The following is a 25,013-nucleotide window of genomic DNA, read 5'->3' on the forward strand; positions in this document are numbered from 1 at the left end:
CGCCTACAGTATCGCAAGCCACGTTTTACCGCAGCTTAGTAAAAGGACCCGTCAATGCATTAATGAGTGAAGTACAGCACACTAACAATCAGGAGAGCCAGGGTTCAAATCCCGCTGACACTCCTTGTGACCTTCAGGAAATCACTTTGCCCTTCATTGCCTCAACTATAAAACTAGATTGTAAGCTTTCTAGGGGCAGAGAAATACCTACTGTACGTGAATGTAACGCACCTTGAGCTATCATTGAAAAGGTGAGAGATAGATAAATAACAATACATGACCACCTAAACTTCAGGAAATCATTGAAAACCCACCTCTTCAAAAAAGCTTATCCCACTGATCCAACATAAATCCCCACACCCAGCAACACAAGATAATCTATGATCGTACTGGACAATTTACTATCCTTGGCCCCATGACGCCTGAAACACTTCTACCTGTGACCATAACACAACCTTGTATTTGTTATCAACCATAGTGGCAACCGCCTTTACGATACTTTGTAAGCCACATTGAGCCTGCAAATAGGTGGGAAAATGTGGGGTATAAATGTAACAAATAAATAAATAAAATATAATTAGATAAAGGAGATGATCTCTGGGAAAAGGGAGAAACAAAAAATTGGGTTTTAATAATTCTTTTAGAGCACACAATGTTTGTTCAGATTTTATCTACTGCAATTAACTATCCAACAGATCAATGCAGTTGATAAAAGGATAAAAAGAATTTTAAAAAGAGCAAATTAGCTAGGAAAAGAAATGTTATTAAATGGATAGGAAAGTTAAAAGTAATCATACTACTCAAAGAAAAGAAAAAAAAAGGATGAAGTGTTTCCAGGAGAAAGTTGGCACACACAAGACTCACAGTAAATGCCCAGATGTTCTCTCAAAAATAGGTTTTCAAGAGGATTTTAAATTTGGAGTGAGACTGTTCCAGTCTTATATTATTTATTTATTTATTTATTTATTTATTTAACACATTTATACCCCACATTTTTCCACTTAGTTGCAGGCTTAATGTGGCTTACACAATATCGTAGAGGCAGGCTCCGGTTCGGTAAAATACAAATACACAATATAGTAGTAGGCATATCTCTCTATATAAAACGCACCTCCAACGTTCTAATGAAGCCTCTGTTAGCCAACATTCTAAAGTGAAGGGGGTGAGATCGCATTGTGTCTGCCCCGCCCACGCGTCAAACGTGATGACGTCGAGGGCGGAGCAATGACACTCAACCAATCGCAACGCTCGGCAGCGAAGCGTCAGGGAAGGAGGCGGCGCTCTCGACGTCTAGCCTTCCCTTCGCTGTGTTCCGCCTTCTTCTGACGTCAAGGATGATGTCAAAAGAAGGCGGAACACAGCGAAGGGAAACCTAGACGTCGGGAGCGCCGCCTCCTTCCCTGACGCTTCGCTGCCGGAACCGGCACGGAGGTAAATTTAAAAACAAGAAAAAAAAAAAAAAAACAACCATGTTGGGGGGAGAGAAGAGGGTGGCCACTAAAGAACAACAATGGGAGCGGCAGGGCAGGGGAGAAACGACAGCATGGATGCGAAGGGGGGGGGGGGGGAGAAGAGGGCGGCCCAGGCTGGAACATGGGAGAGAGAGGAGCATGGATGCAAGGGGGGTCATGAAAGGGAGACAGGGGACTTGCTGCAAAAGGATGAATGGAGGCGGCAGGGGACAGAGGAGCATGGATGGGCATGGATTGGGAGGGCAGGACTCAGGGAGAGAGGGAAATTGCTGGAAAGGGATGAATGGAGGGGGCAGGGGACAGAGGAGCATGGATGGGCATGGATTGGGAGGGCAGGACTCAGGGAGAGAGGGAAATTGCTGGATAGGGATGAATAGAGGGGACAGATGGGCATGGATGGATATGGATTGCAGGGCAGGCCTCAGGCAGAGAGGGGAAATGCTGGATAGGGAAAAATGGAGGGGCCAGGTGACAGATGAGCATGGATGGGCATGGATTGGAAGGGCAGGACTCAGGGAGAGGGGAATTGCTGGATAGGGATGAATGGAGGGCACAGATGGCCATGGATGCATATGGATTGCAGGGCAGGCCTCAGGCAGAGAGGGGAATTGCTGGATAGGGATGAATGGAGGGGCCAGGTGACAGAGGAGCATGGATTGGAAGGGCAGGACTCAGGGAGAGGGGAATTGCTGGATAGGGATGAATGGAGGAGACAGATGGCCATGGATGGATATGGATTGCAGGGCAGGCCTCAGGCAGAGAGGGGAAATGCTGGATACGGAAAAATGTAGGGGCCAGGTGACAGATGAGCATGGATGGGCATGTATTGGAAGGGCAGGACTCAGGGAGAGGGGAATTGCTGGATAGGGATGAATGGAGGGCACAGATGGCCATGGATGCATATGGATTGCAGGGCAGGCCTCAGGCAGAGAGGGGAAATGCTGGATAGGGAAAAATGGAGGGGCCAGGTGACAGATGAGCATGGATGGGCATGGATTGGAAGGGCAGGACTCAGGGACAGGGGAATTGCTGGATAGGGATGAATGGAGGGCACAGATGGCCATGGATGCATATGGATTGCAGGGCAGGCCTCAGGCAGAGAGGGGAATTGCTGGATAGGGATGAATGGAGGGGCCAGGTGACAGAGGAGCATGGATTGGAAGGGCAGGACTCAGGGAGAGGGGAATTGCTGGATAGGGATGAATGGAGGAGACAGATGGCCATGGATGGATATGGATTGCAGGACAGGCCTCAGGCAGAGAGGGGAAATGCTGGATACGGAAAAATGGAGGGGCCAGGTGACAGATGAGCATGGATGGGCATGGATTGGAAGGGCAGGACTCAGGGAGAAGGGAATTGCTGGATAGGGATGAATGGAGGGGACAGATGGGCATGGATGGATATGGATTGCAGAGCAGGCCTCAGGCAGAGAGGGGAAATGCTGGATAGGGAAAAATGGAGGGGCCAGGTGACAGATGAGCATGGATGGGCATGGATTGGAAGGGCAGGACTCAGGGAGAGGGGAATTGCTGGATAGGGATGAATGGAGGGGACAGATGGGCATGGATGGATATGGATTGCAGGGCAGGCCTCAGGCAGAGAGGGAAAATGCTGGATAGGGATGAATGGAGGGGGCAGGGGACAGAGGAGCATGGATGGCCACACACACACACTCTCTATCACACTGTGTCTCACATACACACTTGCACACACTCTCATTCTCACACACACACTCTCTCACAAACACACTCTCTCTCTCACACACTCACACTTTCACTCTGACTCTCAAACAGTCACTCTCACATACACTCTCCCAAACATACACACTCCGAGGAAAACCTTGCTAGCGCCCGTTTCATTTGTGTCAGAAACGGGCCTTTTTTACTAGTAAGAAACATAAATAAAAGCAACAAAGAAATAAAGAGGGGGTGTTGATAAAAGTCCAATACGGTCCATAGTTTTGCTGTGTCGCAGGAAGTAGAAAGTTAATTTGGGTCAGGAGGGTAGGTCTTCTTAAACAAGTTGGTTTTCAGTAACTTCCTGAAGTTAAGATGGTTGTGGATAAATTTCACAGTTTTGGGCAAAGCGTTCCACAGTTGTGTACCTATGTAAGAAAAGCTGGATGCACAAATTGATTTGTATCTAAGTTCATTGCAGCCTGGATAATGCAAATTTAAGTAAGTTCGGGATAGGCTGGTGCTGTTTCTGGGTGGTAGATTTATAAGGTTCAACATGTATCCAGGAACTTCGCCGTAAATAATCCTGTGGTAGCAAACTATTCCAAAGCTGAGGAGCAAGAAAGTAAAAAGCTGAGTATTTGGTAATTTCATGGTACGCAAAATGGGGTGAAGGTAAGGCCATGCGATGTGAATCCAAAGATAGAAGGGACCAAGTTGGAGTATAAAGTATCATGTGAGCAGAAAGATAAGATGGAGTACCTTAATGGTAGGCTTTATGAGCTCGAGACAGGGGTCTTTTTACTAAGGTGCGCGGGAAAACTGGGCTGCGCTAGTGTAGGCACGTGTTTTGGGCACACGCAGATCCATTTTTCAGCACGCCTGTAAAAAAGGCTTTTTAAAAAATTTTTGTCAAAAATGGACGTGCATGGTGCGCATACATTTTGGGTTTGAGACCTTACCACCAGCCATTGACTTAGCAGTAAGGTTTCTCACGTTAACCGTGTGGTAATTGCTTACATGTGTCAAGCTGGAGTTACCGCCCGATTTTCACTGCATGCCAGAAAATAAAATAGATTTTCTGGCGCGCGTAGCGGACACGCGTCAAAAATGCAATTACCGCACTGGCCACACAGTAGCCAGGCGGTAACTCCAAATTGACAAATGGGCACACATAGGTGCCTACGCGGCTTAGTAAAAGGGCCCCTTAGTATTTTAAAGTGCACCCTGATGTGAATAGGCAACTAATATAAATGAAATAAAAGTGGCCAAACGTGATCTGACCGGTGAGCTTTGCAAAGAAGACGAGCTGCTGTGCTCTGTAATGTCTGCAAAGTTTGAGCCTGGATTGTGGTAAACCTGAATAAACAGTGTTAAAATAGTCAATATGAGACATTACAAAAGCACATATAAGGATATGAAGAGCAGAAAAATCAAGAACATTCCAAAGCGAATGAATATGGCAGAGAACGCAAAAACTAGATCGAAGAACTTTAGAAATTTGCTGCTGAAATGTGAGGCCAGAATCAGTAATTACACCCAAGCAGCGGAAGGAGGTGACCAGAATTAGTGGAGTATCGAAAAGATGGAGCAGCAGCTGAGGTTGGGAAAGTTTGCTGGTGATCCAGCAAGCTGTTGTCTTATCAGCGCTAAGCATTATATTATGTGTTAAGAGACAATTAGTGACTACAGAAAGTCATTGTTGTAAGGGACCAATATCTGTTGTAATACAATAGTCCAAACCCCATCCTCTTATGTGAAAAATTTAAAAAATGTTACAGAAGTTCAAACATAATATTTTCAGACTGCTTATGGATCAATGACATGAAAAATAGGCCATTCTCAACATTTTGGATCTGCTACATTAGTCACTTTTTCCTAGAGTCAGTCACAAATAATTAGAACCAGCTGTGTCAGTATCTTATGTATTTTCCTTTTTTTTTCAGCTTTAATACAAAAGAAACTAGAAACCTTGCACTGTGCTTAATTACAGCTAAATATTGACATTTATGTCACCAGATATATATATTGATCTGAGCTTATCATCTTTGGCATTTAGCTACCTGTTTACCTTTCTCCACCACTACTGTAAAGTGAACATATGGTGTGCCATGAGTGATTAGCATGCAAAAGCATACTATTTGTCCAGTTAACCATAATTAAACATAATGCTAACCACAATAAAAAGTCTAGCAAATAAGAGTTTTCTTTGGAGAGTGGCTGGGATAAACCTAGAGACTTCAAAACAACAATTCAGTATGTCAAGGGTTTGTCTAAATGAAATATAGTGGAAATTTTCCCCCAGACAACCAGCCAGAATGTTTGCACATTGGAATACTTAGGCCACATGAAATAACGTACCTATATCTGGCTGACAGGATTTCAAAAAGGTTTCTTTCTAGCACCTTATTTCCTGTATTATGCGAGTGAGCCATGTAGCTAGACAAATGTCAGGACACCTGACCAAGAACTGTCAGGCAGCAAACTAGGAAGAAATGAACCTGATGGTGGTGCACTGGGTGATTAATAAATGAGTTTATCCGTCCTTTATTGGAATAAGCACGCTTACTCACAGTTAACTGCAGATCAGAGGTTGTGCCCCACTGGCAAAGAGTCTTCCTGGTACTGAGATGAGCAGTAGGTCCGAGCTGGCAGAATGCTGTACAATGCCCTCTTTCAGCCACATTCAAGGGAAGAACTAAGTTCTGTGACGTGGCTAACACGTAAAAGGGATCTAAAACTGGCTTACAAAAATGGCCACTACCTCATGGACTACCGGAAACAAAACAGGGCACACTCTGACCCAGTAAGCAGGGAGAAAAGCCTACCAACTACCAACATCGTGAGCATTTGCCACAAGCTAGTGGAATCACGGAGCCCAATACCCTACACCCACATAACATAAAAGGTGTCACACTCACCCGAGAGCCACATCAGAACCAGGGAAAGGCTGTCACAGGATAGAACACATTCTGCTGTCATGGAGGTGGGTACGGCATTTGAGGCTGGCATAGAGGCTGGAAAAAAAGTTTTTAAAGTGTTTTTTTTTTTTGGTGGGGGGGGGGGGGGGTTAGTGACCACTGGGGGAGTCCGGGGAGGTCATCCCTGATTCCCTCCAGTGGTCATCTGGGCAGTTGGGGCAGTTTTTTGGGACCTGTTCGTGAAAAAAAGGGTCCAAAAAAAGTGACCCAAAATCGCGGTAAAAACGCCTTTTTTTTCGATTATCAGCTAAAGACGCCCATCTCTCCTCGGCCGATAACCACGCCCCAGTTCCACCTTCACCACGCCTCCGACACGCCCCCGTCAACTTTACCTGTTTCCGCGATGGATTGCAGTTGGAAACGCCCAAAATAGGCTTTCGATTATACCGATTTGGGCGCCCACGGGAGAAAGACGCCCATCTCCCGATTTGGGTCGCAATATAGGCGTTTTTCTCTTTCAATTATAAGCAGGATTGTCTACAATAACACCTAGATCTTTTTCCTTGAGTGCTGACTCCTAAGGTGAACCCTAGCATCAGGTAACTATGATTCAGATTATTCTTCCCAATGTGCATCACTTTGCATTTGTCCACATTAAATTTCATCTGCCATTTGGATGCCCAGTCTTCCAGATTCCTAAGGTCTTCCTGCAATTTTTCACAATCTGCATGTGTTTTGACAACTTTGAATGATTTGTGTCATCTGCAAATTTAATTATCTCACTCGTCGTTCCGTTTTCCAGATTATTTATAAATATGCTAAATAGTACAGGTCCAAGCAGCAGCACTCCACTATTCATCCTCTTTCTTTGAGAGAAAAATGGCCATTTAATCCTACCCTCTGTTTTCTGTCCAATAACCAATTCTTAATCCAGAAGGACATTGCCTCCTATCCCACAACTTTTTAATTTTCTCAGGCTTTCTCATGAGGAAGTTTGTCAAAAGCTTTTTGAAACTCTAGATACACTGCATCAACTGGCTCACCTTTATCCACATATTTATTCACGCCTTCAAAGACATGAAGCAAATTAGTGAGGCAAGACTTCCCTTGGCTGAAACCCTGCTGACTCTGTCCCATTAAACCATGTTTATTTATGTAGTCCTTGTGGTCTTTAAATCAACACGAGTTTGTACTTCCAGCACTTAATCAAGCATACTGAGCTTCAACACACTCGTGTGTTCTTTTGGATTGCACCCTCACTCTGGAACCAACTTCCAGTTGATCTTCTTGCTGCGGAATCTTTAACTGGTTTCAAAAAGCAACTGAAAACTTACTTTTTTCTACAAGCATTCAGGGTGTCTAATGTACCAACTGCAGAAAATCAAAATCTCTTCTAGCAAAACACTATAGAGTATAATATTTGTTGCTGATAGAGTTCCTTAAAAACAAAATAAGAGGAAAAGACCTCAAACAGACCCAGGTGCTTGTGAATTTATCACTGACATACTCACAGCACTTAACGGGCCATTATATCATCATTGGCCAAAATATATTTTTGTTCTTTTTGATGTTCAAGAAAATCACATCGTGCTCATCCAAACATGTGAACAACAAAAAAATACAAATTCATGAAGAAACAGAATTATGTATTTAGAGCGACTTAGCTTCACATTTGATCCGGCTGCATAGCTCACGACTCCATAACTGCACCGGTGAAAGTTGTAATGTTCTAATAAATTTATAGATTTGCAGCACTAAAGTGGAGAAATGTGGGTTCTCATTTGACAATGTGTAGTAAATCAAGCTTAGCTCTTTAAATTTCACCTGCCAGAGCAATGGCAGCTAGTGCAACAAACTCAAAACAGGTATTACAGGCTCATATTCCATCCTTCCAGGCTGCCTTTCAAAAGGAAAAAATATGGAAAAGGCTAGCTGCCACAAAAAATGTGTTGGTATCTGCCTGTTGCAATGCCTTTCATAATTATTTCCCCCTTTTTTCTTTTGAAGGCAGCCTGTAGCTAGGGAGTCTTATTCGTGGGGACTTGTTATCCTGCTTTTCCTCAGAGAAAGGCAACTTTCTTACCTGCAGTAATTGTTCTCCGTGAATGGCAGGATACAAGTCCTCACATACCCACCTACCTCTCCAAGACGTTGTATTCTACTATAACCTTTGCCAGAAACTGAGACTTGCACTGGAGTGAAGGAATAGCCTACTGGTTAGTGCAGTGGGCTGAGCTGGGTTCAATTCCCACTGCAGCTCCTTTTGACCCTGGGCAAGTCACTTAACCCTCCATTGTCGCAGGTACAAAACTTAGATTGTGAGCCCACTAGGAACAGAGAAATTACCTGCATATAATGTGTACAGCACTGCATATGGCTAGTAGTGTTAAAGAAATGATTAGTAGTAGTAGTAATAGTAGGAGTACAGGTGCAGGCAGGAAGTGACACCATGTGAGGTGGGTTTCTCAAAAGTTGCTGGTTGCATCTAAGCAGGAGAAACTTTCCTACACCAGGCTCCTTCAATGATGTTGCCCATCTTTGAGGATTGTATCCTACTGTCTACAAAGAGCATCTCCTATAGGTAAGTAACTTGGTTAAGATTACTAGGAAGAAATGGATTATGTATTTTCTAGTGATGTATCAAACCCTTTGGCCATGAATTTTGTTGTCTGCTTTGAAAATCCATTCTGCAGGGCCAATTATAGTGCTTTGACCTTTAATGTGAAGAGTGCAATGTGTCCAAAATTCATTCCTCTTTATTTTAGACATTCCTTTATGTGTCAGACTTGTCCCGAAAGGACAGAAGAATCATCAGCAAAAAATACAAGATCTACTTATGGTGAGTAAAAGACAGTGTCTTAAGTTCTCTTTTCCTTCCCCCACCCCTAATTTTGGATAACCAAGAAATTTTACTGTGAGAAAAAAGATGAGTTATAAGGTCTTTGAAAGAATTAAGTTCTGTGGGTGCTCAACACCCCCTTTATTGAGCAAGCTCCTTAATTGTGCCCAGGGAAGAGTAATGTGTATTGTGTTTGGAATCCCCAATCATTTTGAAATATTGGCATCTGTGCCGGAGGAGGGCAGTACCATATGAGTACGATTGAAGTGATGCTGTGTATGAACCAGTTAGCACTAAGGTACCAGCACTGTAGGACATGTGAAGCAAAGAAAGTCATGTGAGTTATATAAAGCTCCTTGTCTTAAAAGGGCTTACTGTGGTACACGGTGAGGTGTCCTGTGGTAATTTTGCAATCTGCGTGCGCAAACCATGCACTATAAAATAATAAATTTTTACGCAGAGGGGGCGTGTCTGCAGGGGCAAAGAGTGGGCATTTCAGCACTAATCAGTACATCTGCATAACCGTGTACCAACTGATTAGTGCAGGATTAGTGCGTGAGCCCTTATTGCCTAGAAAATAGGTGTCAGTCAGTGCTCATGAGCTAATTTTTGTTATTGGCCATGCACTAATGCTCTAACATTAGCAAATGGAAAATCAACAGTTTTCCTACTGTGATAAAAATGGCCTTGGTACTATGGCCACTTTTAGCGCAGCTTAGAAAAGGAGCACACAGTATTTTGCATACCAGCTCTGTCGTGATACAAAGTGCATCCATCTCTGAGGCTGAAGAGAGTAGAGATCTGTTAGTTTGACATTTTTTAAAAAATGCAATAGAGAGACTCGTTTAGCTTCATTTTCAGATGAACCAAAACAATCACCTGAAATTCAGAGAGATTTTTTCATTTCATTTGGCGAAAAAAACAGAAAATGAAGGGCCACCCCAACCCCATCCGTCCCTATGTCCCCTCAACCTCATAGACCCCACTTACTTCATCATAGCCTTTCAAAGGGACAGGAGCGGTTCACAATTGCTCCTGTCTGGCCAGGTCCAGGCCAGGTTGTCCCAGGTGCTTAAAATTAGGCAGAAACAATCCTCAGTCATTACTTCCCTGCCATGTCCAATTTTCAACATGGTACCAGCCTGAGGCTGGGATCCAGTGGGGCAGGAGCAACCAGGGATCGCTCCTGCACATTTCAAAGAATACGATGGGATACGTGGGGTCTACTGGGGGGGGGGGGCTTACTTGCCTTTTTGTTTTATTTTGTGCTGTGTGTGTGTTTTGTATTGCTTTTTTGTCTTTTTTTTAATTGATGTTATTTTACTGCTTAAGAACAAATGAAAGGAAGGGCCCCTTTTACTAAGCTGCGTAGGCGCCTACGCATGCCCAACGTGTGCCAAAATGGAGTTACTGCCCAACTACCGTGTGGCTCTTGTGGTAATTTCATTTTTGGCGTGTGTCCAATACGTGCGTCTGAAAAATATTTTTTATTTTCTGGCATGCGTAGCAGACGCGCATAGGTCATTACCGCCCAAATTCTTTACCGCTAGGTCTATGACTGGCGGTAAGGTCTCAGACCCAAAATGGACACGGCAATTTTGATTTTGCCGCACGTCCATTTTCGTGGAAAAAAAAGAGGGCTTTTTTATAGGTGCACTGAAAAATGATTCTGCATGCGCCCAAAACCTGCACCTACACTACTGCAAGCCATTTTTCAGCGCACGTTTGTAAAAGGACCCCAAAATGAAATACTTTCTAGACACATTCCCTCTTTTGGAGGCTCAAGAAGGGGAAAGCAAATCTGAAGCTTTTTCTTCCCATTTTTTTTCTTACAGTCCTATAGACATAGACCAGGAGAAGCGTGAGTTTCCCAGAAGTACAAGATAGCTCTCACTCTCAAGATTTTTTTTCTGAAGGATGAAAAGATTCCTGTCCCTGAGCTTTAGCCTGAGTTTTAATTTTGGGTTGCTAGAAAGGGAGTCTGGACTCACACGGCAAACTGCTGTGATTTTTTTCTCTTGTTTCTGTGCCAACTTGTTCAGTCAGCGTCTATAGTGCAAAACCTCAAGTGGAGGAGTAGCCTAGTGGTTAGAGCAGTGGCCTGAGAACCAGCAGAATCTGATTTCAAATCTCACAGATGCTTCTTGTGATCTTGGGCAAACCAATTAACTCTCCATTGCCTTAGGTACAGACCTAGATTATAAGCTCGCCATTGATAGTGCAATATCTACTGTACTTGAATATAATTCATCTAGAATGACTACTGAAAAGGCATGACTTAGAAACAGAAACATGATGGCAGATAAGGGCCAAATAGCCCATCCAGTCTGCCCATCCTCAATAACCACTAACACTTCCTTTCCTAAGGGATCCCACATTCCCGTCCCATGCTTTCTTAAATTCTGACACAGTCCTCGTCTCCACAACCTCCACCAGAAGACCATTCCACACATCCACCACCTTTTTGGTGAAAGAGTATTTTCTTAGATTCCTCCTAAGTCTATTTCCTCTTAACTTCATTGTATGCCCTCTCATTCCTGAGTTTTCCTTCATTTGATAGGCTCGCTGCCTGTATATTGATGCCACTGAGGTATTTAAACGTCTCTATCATATCCCCTCTCTCTCATCTCTCTTCCAGCGTATGCATGTTGAGGTTCCTAAGCCTGTCCCTATATGTTTTATGACAGAGACCACTTACTAATTTTGTAGCTGCCCTCTGGACTGATTCCATCTTGTTTATATCGCTCCATAGGTGCGATCTCCAGAATTGCAGGCAGAGACTTATACAAGGGCACTATCACCTCTTTTTTTTTCCTGCTGGTCATCCCTCTCCTTATGCACCCAAGCATCTTTCTGGGTTTGGCCATCGTCTTTTGTACCTGTTTCGCCACCTTAACGTCATCAGATACAATCACCCCCAAGTCCCGCTCTTCTTTCACACAGAAACACTTTACCCCCATAATGTACTGTTCCCTTGGAATCTTTCACCCCAAGAGCATGATCTTGCATTTCTTAGCATTAACTCTTAGTTGCCAATTATTGGACCATTCTTCAAGCTTTGCTAGAACCTTCTTGATACCATCCACACCTTCCAGAGTGTCCACCGTTTTACAGAGTTTGGTATCATCCACAAATCCTATCCCAAATAGAAAAAAAAAGTTATTGCACAACAGGAGAGCTGAGGAATTGATACCAACCAGGTGCAGAGAGGAGAAGAGAAAACATCCTGTTTAACAACAGAATCCTTGGAGGACAGGCACCAAAGGGTGTCTTAGGAGGTATAAGAACTTGTAGAGTTTGTTTAGTGGGAGATACCCGAAATAGAGAAGCTAAGGATTTTTGTTTGTGACAAATATACTGTTTGTCAGCTCACAATCAGATGTTTTATTTCAGTGAAGATTATATTTGGAATACAATCCATAAGTGTGTGGTAGTTTGTCTTGTCCAATTGTATAAAACCCCAACTCTTTCCCCAATCCCCATCTATGGTGCAGATCTGCACTTCACAGTGAGGATATTAGGTTGGGGAGTTACACTAAGATGGAAAAGTGCTTGAGGTTATGCAGAGAGGGAAGTAGCAAAGGTAGAATTCATGTATTCATCTTCCTGGGAGAGGTTCAGAAATGCTGCTGCTTAAGAATATCACCTTCTAGCAGTTGTTGATTAGCTTTAAGTGGTGCACATCACAGACTCTGGAAAAAGCTGTGTCTTGACATAAGACATTTATTCTACGGTACTTGATAGTAGGAAATGGAAAGCTAGGAGGGGAGAGAAAAGTCTGGAGGTTGAGTAGTCACAAGTGTGTAAAAAAACAAAACAAAACCTTAAATTCTTACTAATTTGTATAGTCAGTTCTTCACATATTCTTTACCTCAAGTGCACAGGTATGCTGGCTATGTAGCCTTTCCTTCACAGCCTTATTTCCCAAACTAGGGGACCTTGCAGCAGTGGCATACCAAGGTGGGGGCGGTCCGCCCCGGGTGTCGGCGGGTGGGGGGGTGCTCCGTCTTCTCCTGCCACCACCCTGCGTTGTTTTTTTAAAATCCATGCAGCGACGCAGGCAGCACCTCGTGTCTGCCCTGCTGTGTGCTGTGAAAAAGAAAATCGCTTCCCCCTGGCGTCGGGCCTTCTCTCGCTATGTCCCGCCCACTTTTGAGATAACTTCCTATTTCCTCGATTGCAGGACATAGCGAGAGAAGGCCCGACGCCAGGGGGAAGCGATTTTCTTTTTCACAGCACACAGCAGGGCAGACACGAGGTGCTGCCTGCATCGTTGCATGGATTTAAAAAAAATGCAGGGTGGTGGCAGGAGAAGAGGGCTCTGTCGCTCTCCACGGAGGGAGGGGCTCAGAGGGGAGAAGGGAATTGGGGAGGGGTGGGGGAGCTCAGAGGGGTTCTCAGAAGGGAGAAGGGAACTGGGGAGGGGTGGGGGAGCTCAGAGGGGTTCGCAGAGGGGAGAAGGGAACTGGGGAGGGGTGGGGGAGCTCAGAGGGGTTCGTAGAGGGGAGAAGGGAACTGGGGGAGGGGTGGGGGCGCTCAGAGGGGTTCGCAGAAGGGAGAAGAACTGGGGGAGGGGTGGGGGCGCTCAGAGGGGTTCGCAGAGGGGAGAAGGGAACTGGGAAGGGGTGGGGGAGCTCAGAGGGGTTCGCAGAGGGGAGAAGGGAACTGGGGGAGGGGTGGGGGAGCTCAGAGGGGTTCGCAGAGGGGAGAAGGGAACTGGGGAGGGGTGGGGGAGCTGAGAGGGGTTCTCAGAGGGGAGAAGGGGTCTGAAGCTGGAACTGGGGTCTGACAAGGGGGCAGGAGGGAGAATGGGTCCATGCCTGGGGCAGGTGGGAGAATGGGTCTGGGGCTGAAAAGGGGGGATGCAAAGCATGTGGTGGATGAAGGGGGCTGGAACTGGGGGCTGAAAAGGAGGGTATTTGGGATAAGGGGGCTAGTGCTGGAACTGTGGGCTGAAACAGGGCAGGGGCTGAAACTGGGGGCTTTAAAGGGGACAGGGAGAACTGGCTGGGGCTGAAGCTCAGGACTGGTGAGAGAAAAGGACAGGGGTTGAAACTAGGGGCTGAAAAGGGGACAGGGAGAAGTGACTGGGGGCTGAAGCTCAGGACTGATGGGAGAAAAGGGCTGGGAACTGGTGGGATAGTGGGGCTGAAAAGGGGGGCAGGTGGGAGATGTGGGCTGGTGCTGGAACTAGGGGCAGGTGGAACTGGGGGCTGAAAAGGGGGGGCAGAGAGAGAGGGGACAGACCCTGGATGGAAGTGGGGAGCGTGAGGGAGGGCAGACCCTGGATGGATGGGAGAGGGAGGGCAGACGGATTGAAGGGGCAGAGAGAAAGGGCAGATGGTGGGTGGAAGGGGGAGAGAGAAAGAGGGCAGACTGGGGCAAATGGTGGATGGAAGGGAGAGAGAGGGCAGACAGTGGATGGAAGGGACATTAGAGAGGGCAGACACTGGATGGCAGAGAGAGAGCAAAGACAGATCCTGGATGGAAGGAAGACAGTGAAAAGAAGATGAGGAAAGCAGAAACCAGAGACAACAAACTGTAAATATATATTTTTATTATTTTGCTTTAGGATATAGTATTGTAGCTGTGTTGTTTATAAATAGAACATGTAAATAAGGTAATCTTTTTATTGGACTAATTTTAATACATTTTGACTTAACTTTCAGAGAACAAAACCCCCTTCCTCAGGTCAGGATAAGATACTGTAACAGCACTATACTGTACTGACCTGAGGAAGGAGATTTTGGCCTCTGGAAGCTAAATGTATTAGTCCAGTAAAATGGTATTATTTTATTTTCTGTATTTGTTTTATTTCTATTTGTTAATTTGTAAAGTGGTGATTGGTATTTGTTAGTTTTTTCAAATTTACATCTGCTGTCTTTATATTTTGCACAGTACTAGGGGACATTTTCTGTTTCTGTGGTGTTGCATTGTATGCAGAGTCTGGCATCGGGGGTTCAGTTTAATTTTTGTCTAAATAGAAAGTTTATGATTACTTATACTATAGTGGATTAGGGTGTATCTGTGTTTGTGAAAAAGACATGGCTTTTGGTTGGCATTGACTGTGCAGGATCGAAGATCTGTACTATTCTGTCTGGTTTCGTTTTACAATAGGTGAATTGATGTTCTAGTGCTCACTGTAGTGTTTAAGATGCTTTCCTTTTCCTTGTGTGACTCATAGAAATTACTGCTTATGGTATGGTAGAATTGCTGTATAGGTCCTGAGTGTTTTGTATTCTCGGTATGCCTAGTACTGGATTTGGGGGGGGGGGGGGGGAGTTAAAAAATGACCGGCCCCGGGTGTCAGCTACCCTAGGTACGCCACTGCCTTGCAGGTTTACCGCATGCTAACCCGGAACTACCGCTGGCTCAACTCAGAACTACCACACTAACCTGGGACTACCGCCTTGAGCGTGCGCCATTTCCCTCGCGCTGGAAAATTTTATTTTATAACACAGCACTAACCTGGCAGTAATCGGGCATCTTCGCATGCTGCCCGGTTACCTCCAGGATACCATGGGAGCCCTTACCGCCACCTCAATGGGTGGCAGCAGAGGCTTTTTACCTGCTGCAGTAAAAAAGGCCCTGGTGCACAGGAAAAGTGGCCCCTGCCACTTTGGCCGGGCCCTTTTTTCTGCAGCTTAGTAAAAGAAACCCTAGGTTACTGTATTATCAGTGGATATCTGCATCTGTGCATGCCTTTGGTATATCACTTCCTCCCCCCCCCCCCCAACACACAACGATACATTCTGTGGTATATGCCCATCCCTATATTGCTATGCGCTCTATCAGGCTGTACTTCAGTATGCGATCCTCAAACAGGCAAGGCCAGCTCAAGGCATGAGACAGGTGAGGCACGGGCTCAGGGCACCAAAAGCCTGACTCACTGGCTCATCCTTCACATTGGTGAGAGGGTGTTTTGCTCTCGCTACTATGCTATCACACAACCACTGGCACCACCACAAGTTGATACTTTCTGTTCTCTTGTTTAAACCTGGAGTCATACTGTCGGCCAAGAGTGGAGGCCAGCATAGTGGTGAGAGTACAGCGACATAACATCCACTACTGTAAAAGAGCAGCTAGAACTGATGTTGGCAGGGAGAGGGGGGGGGGGAGGATAAAGAGGGGCGGGCGCTGAGGGAGGAGGGAGAATGTCAGAGCTAAAGTTGACTCAGGGTACCATAATCCCTTGAGCCAGCACTGAAAACATATTTAGAATGTTATCAGTATGTAACTTTCTCCTCCCACAGGAACATAATCACGATTGCTGTGTTTTATGCTCTTCCAGTGATACAACTGGTTGTCACCTACCAGACTGTAAGTGTACCTCTCTCTTTTTTCGGCCTGTATTGAAATCTGTCTAATAAACCTAGGGCAACAGGGCAAAAATACAGGGGGGTGGAATCCTCTGCTCTAATTGGCTGAACATCTCAGAAAGCTGACTTAAAATTAATGAAGACACTGCAATTTACATTCTTCTAAAGTTAACAGTTAAAAAATATAACTGTTAGGCGATGAAGTATTTATATGAGTCACCTAACAGTTTTGGTCAGTGGGGCATTTTCAGACTATAGAGGCCTACTGGATGTAAAACATGTTCCTTAATTTTAAGAATTCCACTTTCTAATTATTGGTGGTCGCCTTGTTGGCAGGATCTACCAAGGTAACTGTCCTGTTCTTCACATAAACCAAAGGCAACTGTAGTCCAGCACAAGCAGAGTTCTAGAGTGTCCCCAAAGACTTCAAATTATGACCTTTTGTAAATCCATGATCTATGCAGTAAAGGATGCAGGACATTACCTGTCAGGTAATGCCTTCCTCTCTGTAAACCTTTTATGGGGTCTTAAATCTTATTGGCTGACACAGTCTCTGTTTCTATAGTACTTAGATATCTGCAGACCATTGGTTGCAGCCAAATCAAGATATAAGACTTAACATTTTCACTCATTTGATTAAAGGATTATAGTTCAACAATATTCTGTCTGTTCTTCCTCCAGCTCTGCAAAAATACCCTTTATTATGAAGATTGTTCCTTTCGTATTTCTTCCATTTCATGATTAATGCATTGTTTTGATGGGCATGGTTTTAAAGGTCAGACATCCAGATCTTGGACCTCTGTATGTTTTGACTTGCCATCCTGACTATATCCTTAGTTCTGAATCCTTCCTCTTTCTTATCTATCTTATCTCTTTGCAGGTTGTAAATGTCACTGGTAACCAGGATATCTGCTATTTTAATTTCCTTTGTGCTCACCCCTTGGGGGTACTTAGGTGAGTCACTCAACTTGTATCCTAAAGCCAACAGTACTTACCCAAGGCCTACTTTTGTTAGGTGATTCCTGTCTTGCATGTAAGATGCTGCATAGAAGGAAATGAAGAGCACTGACTAGTTGATGTCTCAGTTTAAATCTACTTGTAGATTTTCTGTCTCTTCCAACCAGGCATGGACTTTTATCTCTTGGAGAAATAGGCATCAAGTAAGGGCATCATCAACTCTCTCTCAGCGGCACTTTCTCACAAGCACCCCTGAGTAGCAGTGTCCTACGAGACATACCCTCATGGGGTTGATTCTATAAGGAGCCACCTGGATGTGGCAGTAAGCATGCTTGTAAAATGCCAGTGTTATAGGCATTTTCTGGCTACACACTATCTTGTAAGTTAAGCACCTAGATCCAGTGACATGGACTTTGTGGGTGGGCATTCACACTGGCGGAGTTATGATAGAGTTATATAAAATACTGAATGGAGTGGAACGGGTAGACGTGAATTGCTTGTTTACTCTTTCCAAAAATAATAGGACTGGAGGGCACGCAACGAAGCTACAAAACTAGAATTCACTGCCAGAGAATGTGGTAAAAGGAGTTAACTTAGTGGGGTTTAAAAAAGGTTTGGATAGCGTCCTAAGAGAAAAAGTCCATAAGCCATCCTTGGGAAAATCCACTGCTTATTTCTGGGACAAGCAGCATAAAATGTATTGTACTGTTTTGGGATCTTGCCAGGTACTTGTAACCTGGATTGGACACTGTTGGAAATAGGATGCTGTGCTTCATGGACCTTCGGTCTGTCCCAGTATGGCAGCACTTAAGTACTTATGAGTTTGGGTGGCGCGCATACTTATTGTAATCACTGCACATTCTTTAACAATCTAGGTATGAGCATTTACAATAGAGCTGGTGTAAGTTATTCTACCTAAAATATAGACATACTGTATTTTGGACCTATTACATTAGTATTCTATAACGAAAAGTAGGTGTCTACTTTTCTGTACACAATAGTCTCCAAATAGGGCCATTCTTGGCACTTAAAATAGGTGCCCCAGATTGCCTAGATTGGGAGGTCAAGTAAGTGCCTGTTTTGAGATTATTTTACAAAGACAAGTAGAAGAAACAAAGAAGGAACATCGTTCAGAAAACAGGTATTCTTGAAGAGCTGGAACAAGAACAGATAGGCAATTTTCTATGTGTCTTTATAAAATACCAGCACTAAACCAGCAGAAATTACAGCTACAATGCAGCCACATACATTGACACCAGCTTGGGAGTGTGAGTGATTACTGTGCTGCAACTGTACCCCCACCACCCATGGATTCCAACAATCTTATATAATAAAACCCACCTCCAACGTTCTGAAGCTGACTGCATGGACACAAGCCTTGAGGCATTCGTGCTTCTGTTGACGCCTCACACTTCCGGGTGCATCAGCAGCGAAAGTGCCCAATCAAAACGCAGCAGCATTCGGAACGTTGGAGTCGTAGTTTCTGCCCTTCGCCGCTCCACCCCCCGAGGTCGCCGCAAACACTGCTCCACCCTCCACTCGCCCCCTCCAGGTCGCCACCGCTCCCCCCCTCCATCCAAAATCAGCACAGCTGCCATGTGTGAGAAGAGAGTGTGTATGTTTGAGAGACTGTGTGTGAGAGTGACTGTGACAGAGAGAGAGTGAGTGTGGGTGTGACAGAGAGGGAAGGGAAAAAAAAAGCCAAGTGCTCATCAGGGACGTCCTTGAAGGACGTCCATGTTAGGCACTTTAGAAGGACGTCCCTGACGAGCACTTGGCTTTTTTTTTCCCTTCCCTCTTGCTCTTCTGAGCACTTGTTGGACATTTTTTTTTTCTTTCCGATTCCCTCACAGCAGCCCCAACGAGAGGTGTAGACCTCCCGTTAGGTTTTCCACGGTAAGAGGATCGGAAAACGGTAGTGCATCTCATTATAATAGTTTGCAACGGCAGTGCATCTCATTATAATAGTTTGCATTCTGTTTTCATTAGCTGCTACCGTGACAGGAAAATGCCCTTTTGTGCATGTCCTGGTTTACTACTTGTACGTTAAACTGGCTAGAACCAGTTTAAAACCCACGTTAATGGCTCGGGTTTTTTTTAGTGCATCTACCCCTGAGTGTGCAGAACCTGGGTGATTCATTAATACTCTGGAATTATGGATCAATTTTAGCAGGCAATTGAAAAGGTGCCAGTGCTTGGTACCCCTGAGTATCCCCTGAAAAAAAAGCTTTGGATAATATATTACAAACTTATGAGACAGACTTTTTTGCCTGGTGCGGATGTGAAGTAATCTCTGCCTGGATGTGAAATGTGTAGGTTTGTGAATGTATCTGTTAAACTATAATTTATCAGATTTCCTTTCACCTTCAGCGCCTTCAACAACATTCTCAGTAACTTGGGCCATGTGATGCTGGGGTTTCTCTTCCTCCTGATTGTGTTACGTCGTGACATTCATCACCGACGTTCATTGGAAAACAAGAACCTCTACGCCATGGTATGGAAAGAACCCAAGTAGGATAGTCAGTGCCTCTGATCCACTATTCTAAACACATTCCAAAAACAACAGCATTATAGCAACAGCTCAGCACACTGAGCACCCAGAATGCACCTCTGAATTCTGCATAGAAATGCCATGCCAGAAGCACAGGGAGATAATTTAAGTGCTTTGATTTAAGTGTCAGAGATGAGGACTGGAAGTTTATAAACACCTGAGGTAAAATTCCAGCTCCTCCACTGTGTAATCTTGGGCAAGTCACTTTATTTCCTTGTGTTTTAGTTTACTCTGCTGTATTTGGGTAATAATAATGTGATTTCAGACTGGTAGGTTATTAGAGTTACAGCTTGGATATAACGCATGTGAAGGGCAGTCCTGTAATGGGGCACCTAAATTTATAGACCAGTTGCCTTCATAAAAGTATAGAACACTAGCAGTTTCATGAGTAAGTGTACACTTGTGCGTATAAGTGTGAGCTGGACACCTAAGCATTATCCTGTAAGGACACACATAAGTGGTACACTGTGTAAATGCAAGGGGGATGTACACATGGGTGAGGCTCCCACTTGTGTAACTAATAGAATACTGCAGCCATTCCTAACCCAGTCCCATCGGATTTTCAGGATATCCACAATAAATATGCATGAGAGAGATTTGCTTGCACTGCCTCAATTGAATGTAAATCTAACTCATGAATATTCATTGTGGATAACCTGAAGGGACTAGGTGTGGCCCAAGGACTGGGTTGGGAATGTCTGGAATACTGTGTTGGGAATGTCTGGAATACTGTGTTACTTGCACCACTGATGCATTTACACATCCACAGTTATGCCAGGTCTATAGCTAGTGTAACTGCAGCTCATATATGTTTGGCACGCCAATGCTAGGTTACACTGCTATTCTATAACAGAATCCAGGCAACTAGATGCTATTGTAGAAAGGGCTCTCACTGCATGTCATTGGGAAGAATAATCCGAATCAAAGTTATCTGATGCTGGGGTCCACTTTAGGAGTCAGCACTCAAGAAAAAGACCTAGGTGTCATTATAGACAATAAGCTGAAATCTTCTGCTCAGTGTGTGGCAGCGGCCAAAAAATCAAACAGGATGATAGGAATTATTAGGAGAGGGATGCAAAATAAGACCAAAAATGTTAATATTGCCTCTGTATCGCTCCATGGTGCAACCTCACCTTAAGTATTGCCAGTGCTGTTTTTGTAGAAAAAAAATGTGCCGATACTCATTATGGGCGGAGTCACCACATATGGCTCCACCCCTATGATAGCCACACCCACATTAGCCACACCCCTTTTACCAGCCATGGCGCAAATAAACAGACATCATTGAAAATATACTAGTATAGGAGAAAAACAATAACTTGTGATTTTTTTTCATTATAAATCATTTCTCGAAGATGTTACAGCTCCAGTATACCCAGTGCAAAATAAGACAGCAGATGTAAATTCTCAAATTGGACAAATTCCAAACACTAAAATGAAAATAAAATGATTTTTTCTACCTTTGTTGTCTGGTGACTGTTTTCTATCCATACTGGTCCAAGTGTCTGATTCTGCTGCTCTCTATCTGTTCTCTTAACTCCGTTTCCAGGGCTTCCTTTCCATTTATTTCTTTACTTTCCTCCTTCCATGTCCAGCATTTTTCCTCTCTCCTCGCCAACCCCTCCATCCATCCATGTCCAGCAATTCTCCTCTATCTCCTGCTCTGCTCTGCTCTCCTCTCCATCCATTTCCAGCATTTCTCCTTCCTCCCCTGCCATCCCATCCATGTGCATCTCCTTCCCTCCCCTCCATCCATGTCCAGCATGTCTCCTCTGTCCCTTGCCCTCCCCTCCCATGTCCAGTGATTCTCCTCTCTCCCCTGCCCTCCCCTCCTCTCCTATCCAAGTCCAGCAATTCTCTCTTCCCTGCCTTCCCCTTCCATCCATGTCCAGCAATTCTCCATTCTCCTCTCTCCTCTGCCCAGCAATTCTCCATTCTCCTCTCTCCCCTGCCCAGAAATTCTCCATTCTCCTCTCTCCCCTGCCCTGCCATCCCATCCAATACATGTCCAGAATGATTCTCCTCTCTCCCCTCCCCTCCATGTCCAGTGATTCTCCTCTCTCCCCTGCCCTCCTCTCCTATCCCCTCCTATCCAAGTCCAGCAATTCTCTCTTCCCTGCCTTCCCCGCCCATCCATGTCCAGCAGTTCTCCATTCTCCTCTCTCCCCTGCCCTCCCCTGCCTTGCCATCCCATCCAATCCATGTCCAGAATGATTCTCTTCCCTCCCCTCCCCTCCCCTCCATGTCCAGCGATTCTCTTTTGCCCCTACCCTCCCCCTCCCTTCCATGTCCAGTGACTCGCCCCAGCCTCCACCTGCCCTCGAGATCATTCAATCCCCAGCCGCACTTGCCCACACACACACACACCACCAGCCCTACTTGCCCACACACACCCCCAGCCCCACTTGCCCACACACACACACCCAGCCCTACTTGCGCACACACACCCCAGCCCCACTTGCCCACACACACCCCCCCAGCCCTACTTTCCCACCCCCCCCAGCCCCACTTGCCCACCCTCCCCTGCCCGCTCCCTTCCGTTTGCTCCTGGCTATGTTCCCTGCCTTACAAAACTTTTCTTTTTTACCGAAGTCGCGAACTGGCAGCCTGAAGACTGAAAAAAGCAAACAGCAGGCAGGCTCACCTCCTTGCATCGCATCGCTTCATTTCCCTGCATTCTTAGCGCGTCCCGCCCTCGAGGAAAGGAAATGACATCAGAAGAGGGCGGGACGTGCTAAGAATGCAGGGAAACGAAGCGACGCAATGCAAGGAGGCGAGCCTGCCTGCTGTTTGCTTTCTTCAGGCTACCGGTTCGCAACTTCGGTAAAAAAGAAAAGTTTTACAAGGCAGGGATCACGGCTGGGTGCAAACAGCAGGGAGCAGGCAGGTGAGCCCTCGGACCCAGAAAAAAGGCGCCGGTACACCGTACCGGCGCGTACCGGCACAAAAAAAGCACTGAGTATTACTTTCAATTCTGGTCGTCGTATCTCAAAAAAGATATAGCAGAATTAGAAAAGGTTCAAAGAAGAGCAACCAAAATTATAGAGGGGGTGGAACTCCTCTCATATGAGGAAAGGAGGTCAGGCCTCTTCAGCTTGAAAAAGAGATAGCTGAGGGGGGATATGATTGAGATCTGCAAAATCCTGAGTGGTGTGGAGCAGGTGGAAGTGAATCGATTTTTCACTCATTCAAAAAGTACAAAGACCAGGGAACACTCAATGAAATTATATGGAAATACCTTTAAAACAAATAGGAGGAAATATTTTTTCACTCAAAGAATAGTTAAGCTTTGGAACTTGTTGCCGGAGGATGTGGTAACAGCGATTAGCGTATCTGGGTTTAAAAAAGGTTTGAACAAGTTCCTGGAGGAAAAGTCCATAGTCTGTTGTTGAGATGGACATGGGGGAAGCCACTGCTTGCCCTGGGATTGGTAGCATGGAATGGTGCTACTAACTGGGTTTCTGCCAGGTACTTGTGACCTGGAATGGCCACTGCTGGAAGCAGGAGACTAGGCTAGATGGACCATTGGTCTGACCCAGTATGACTGTTCTTATGTTATGCCTTTAACGGAGGCACCCACTTAAGAAGTGCTTCTTAGGTAACAAATGATTACAGTCGTTCATTGAATTGTAGCTCTTTATCTTGGTGAATTGCACTCAAATTTTAAGGCTGTGTAACATAAATGGGTTGCATATTCCCACATCTTCAAGGCATGGTGATTTCCGTAAAGATTATATCAGTCAATAAGAGATTCTTGGCCATCTCTTTCAGTAATCACCCTTGTCTTTTTGAAATTTAAATCCTCTCCAGGAACAAGGTAGTCCTAAGCTGGAGTGCAAGACAATTATAGAAATTGGGAATCTAGAGACCATCATATAGTTCTGCCCACTAAAGAATTGAAAAGAAGGCTGAACTCTCTGTTAACGTCAAGTAACACTCAAAACACTGATGATGCCTACCATCACCAACAACAACACAACAAAAAGCTTGATTTGGATTGCCTATAGGATCGCATGGAATAGGAAAAGGGCTTTTAACAAAAAACTCATGTTGGCGAGGCTGGTAACGGCTTGGGGACCCCGTAGACCCATAATTACCCTTAAAGATGACAAGGGAATTGCCCACAATAAAAGCGAAAAAATAGCAGGAATCCTGACCAACTACTTCGCTTCCCTCTACACAGCTTCCCAAGACCCAGAGGACGAGGCTATTCGAAATTTCTTGGATAGGGCAGATATACCAAAATTAACCAAGGCAGAGATAGAGGCTTTGGCAGCGCCACTAGATATCAAAGAGATACAGGCAGTAATTAAATCCCTACCAACAGGATCTGCCCCGGGACCTGACGGGTATTCAGGGGAATTTTATAAAATGCTGCCTAGCTCATCTTATCTTCCACTATGTGAGTATTTAGATCAGGCTGTCGGTGAGGGGAGGTTCCCACTGCACGCAAACTCTGCCCTGATCACATTGATATTGAAACCGGGACGCCCAGAGGACCAAGCGGGTTCCTATAGACCCATCTCCCTTTTAAATTTAGATCAAAAGATTTTGGCGAAGGTATTAGCCAACCGACTGGCTGAGATTTTACCAAGGTTAGTGGGGGAGGAACAAGTAGGATTCATTAGGTCCAGGCAGGCAGCAAAAAACGTACGCCGACTCCTGTTGGCGATGGCTACAGGCCAACTGACAGAGACCCCAACAAATCTTTATTCAATCGACGCAGAAAAAGCATTCGACCAGGTGGGGTGGAAATACCTCTTTACAGTCCTTCAATATATGGGTTTTAATGGCTGGTTTTATAGGGCAGTGCAGGCGCTTTACACAGAACCCATGGCCACCATACTGGTGAATGGTATCAAAGCAAACCCATTCAAGATCCTAAGGGGGACAAGACAGGGCTGCCCGCTTTCCCCAGCGCTATTCATATTATCACTGGAGCCACTACTGAGAGCACTAAAGAATATGGATGGAGTACCAGGAGTGCAGGTAGGGGGGAAGGTAATCAAAGCACTTGCCTTTGCAGACGATTTAATGGTAATCACAACACACCCATATAGGGCCTTGTCCAGGGCGCTAGAGATAATACAGAACTTTGGGCACCTCTCTGGCTTTACTTTAAATGTACAGAAGTCCTTGGCTTTGGAGGTATACCCTGCGCAAAACAAACCAGATGCCTCAACATTTCCTCTGACCTGGGCGGGAAACAAGATCAAATACTTAGGCACGTATATAACTCAAGATCTATCGAGACTGTACCAAGAGAGCATTACACCAT

At 45.1% G+C, this 25,013-nt stretch overlaps 1 protein-coding gene across 1 annotated transcript in view; it reads left to right on the top strand.

The window, feature by feature from the left end:
• Positions 1 to 25,013, top strand: part of SIDT1 (SID1 transmembrane family member 1) — a 234,634-nt gene that overhangs the window by 135,507 nt on the left and 74,114 nt on the right. Inside the window, exons 14-17 of the mRNA XM_030203910.1 lie at positions 8,835 to 8,908; positions 16,162 to 16,228; positions 17,108 to 17,181; positions 19,555 to 19,678. Coding sequence (XP_030059770.1) covers positions 8,835 to 8,908; positions 16,162 to 16,228; positions 17,108 to 17,181; positions 19,555 to 19,678 — 339 coding nt within the window. The remainder of the gene's footprint in view (positions 1 to 8,834; positions 8,909 to 16,161; positions 16,229 to 17,107; positions 17,182 to 19,554; positions 19,679 to 25,013) is intronic.

This window comes from Microcaecilia unicolor, chromosome 5, assembly GCF_901765095.1.
Source record: "Microcaecilia unicolor chromosome 5, aMicUni1.1, whole genome shotgun sequence".
NCBI classification, from domain to species: domain Eukaryota; kingdom Metazoa; phylum Chordata; class Amphibia; order Gymnophiona; family Siphonopidae; genus Microcaecilia; species Microcaecilia unicolor.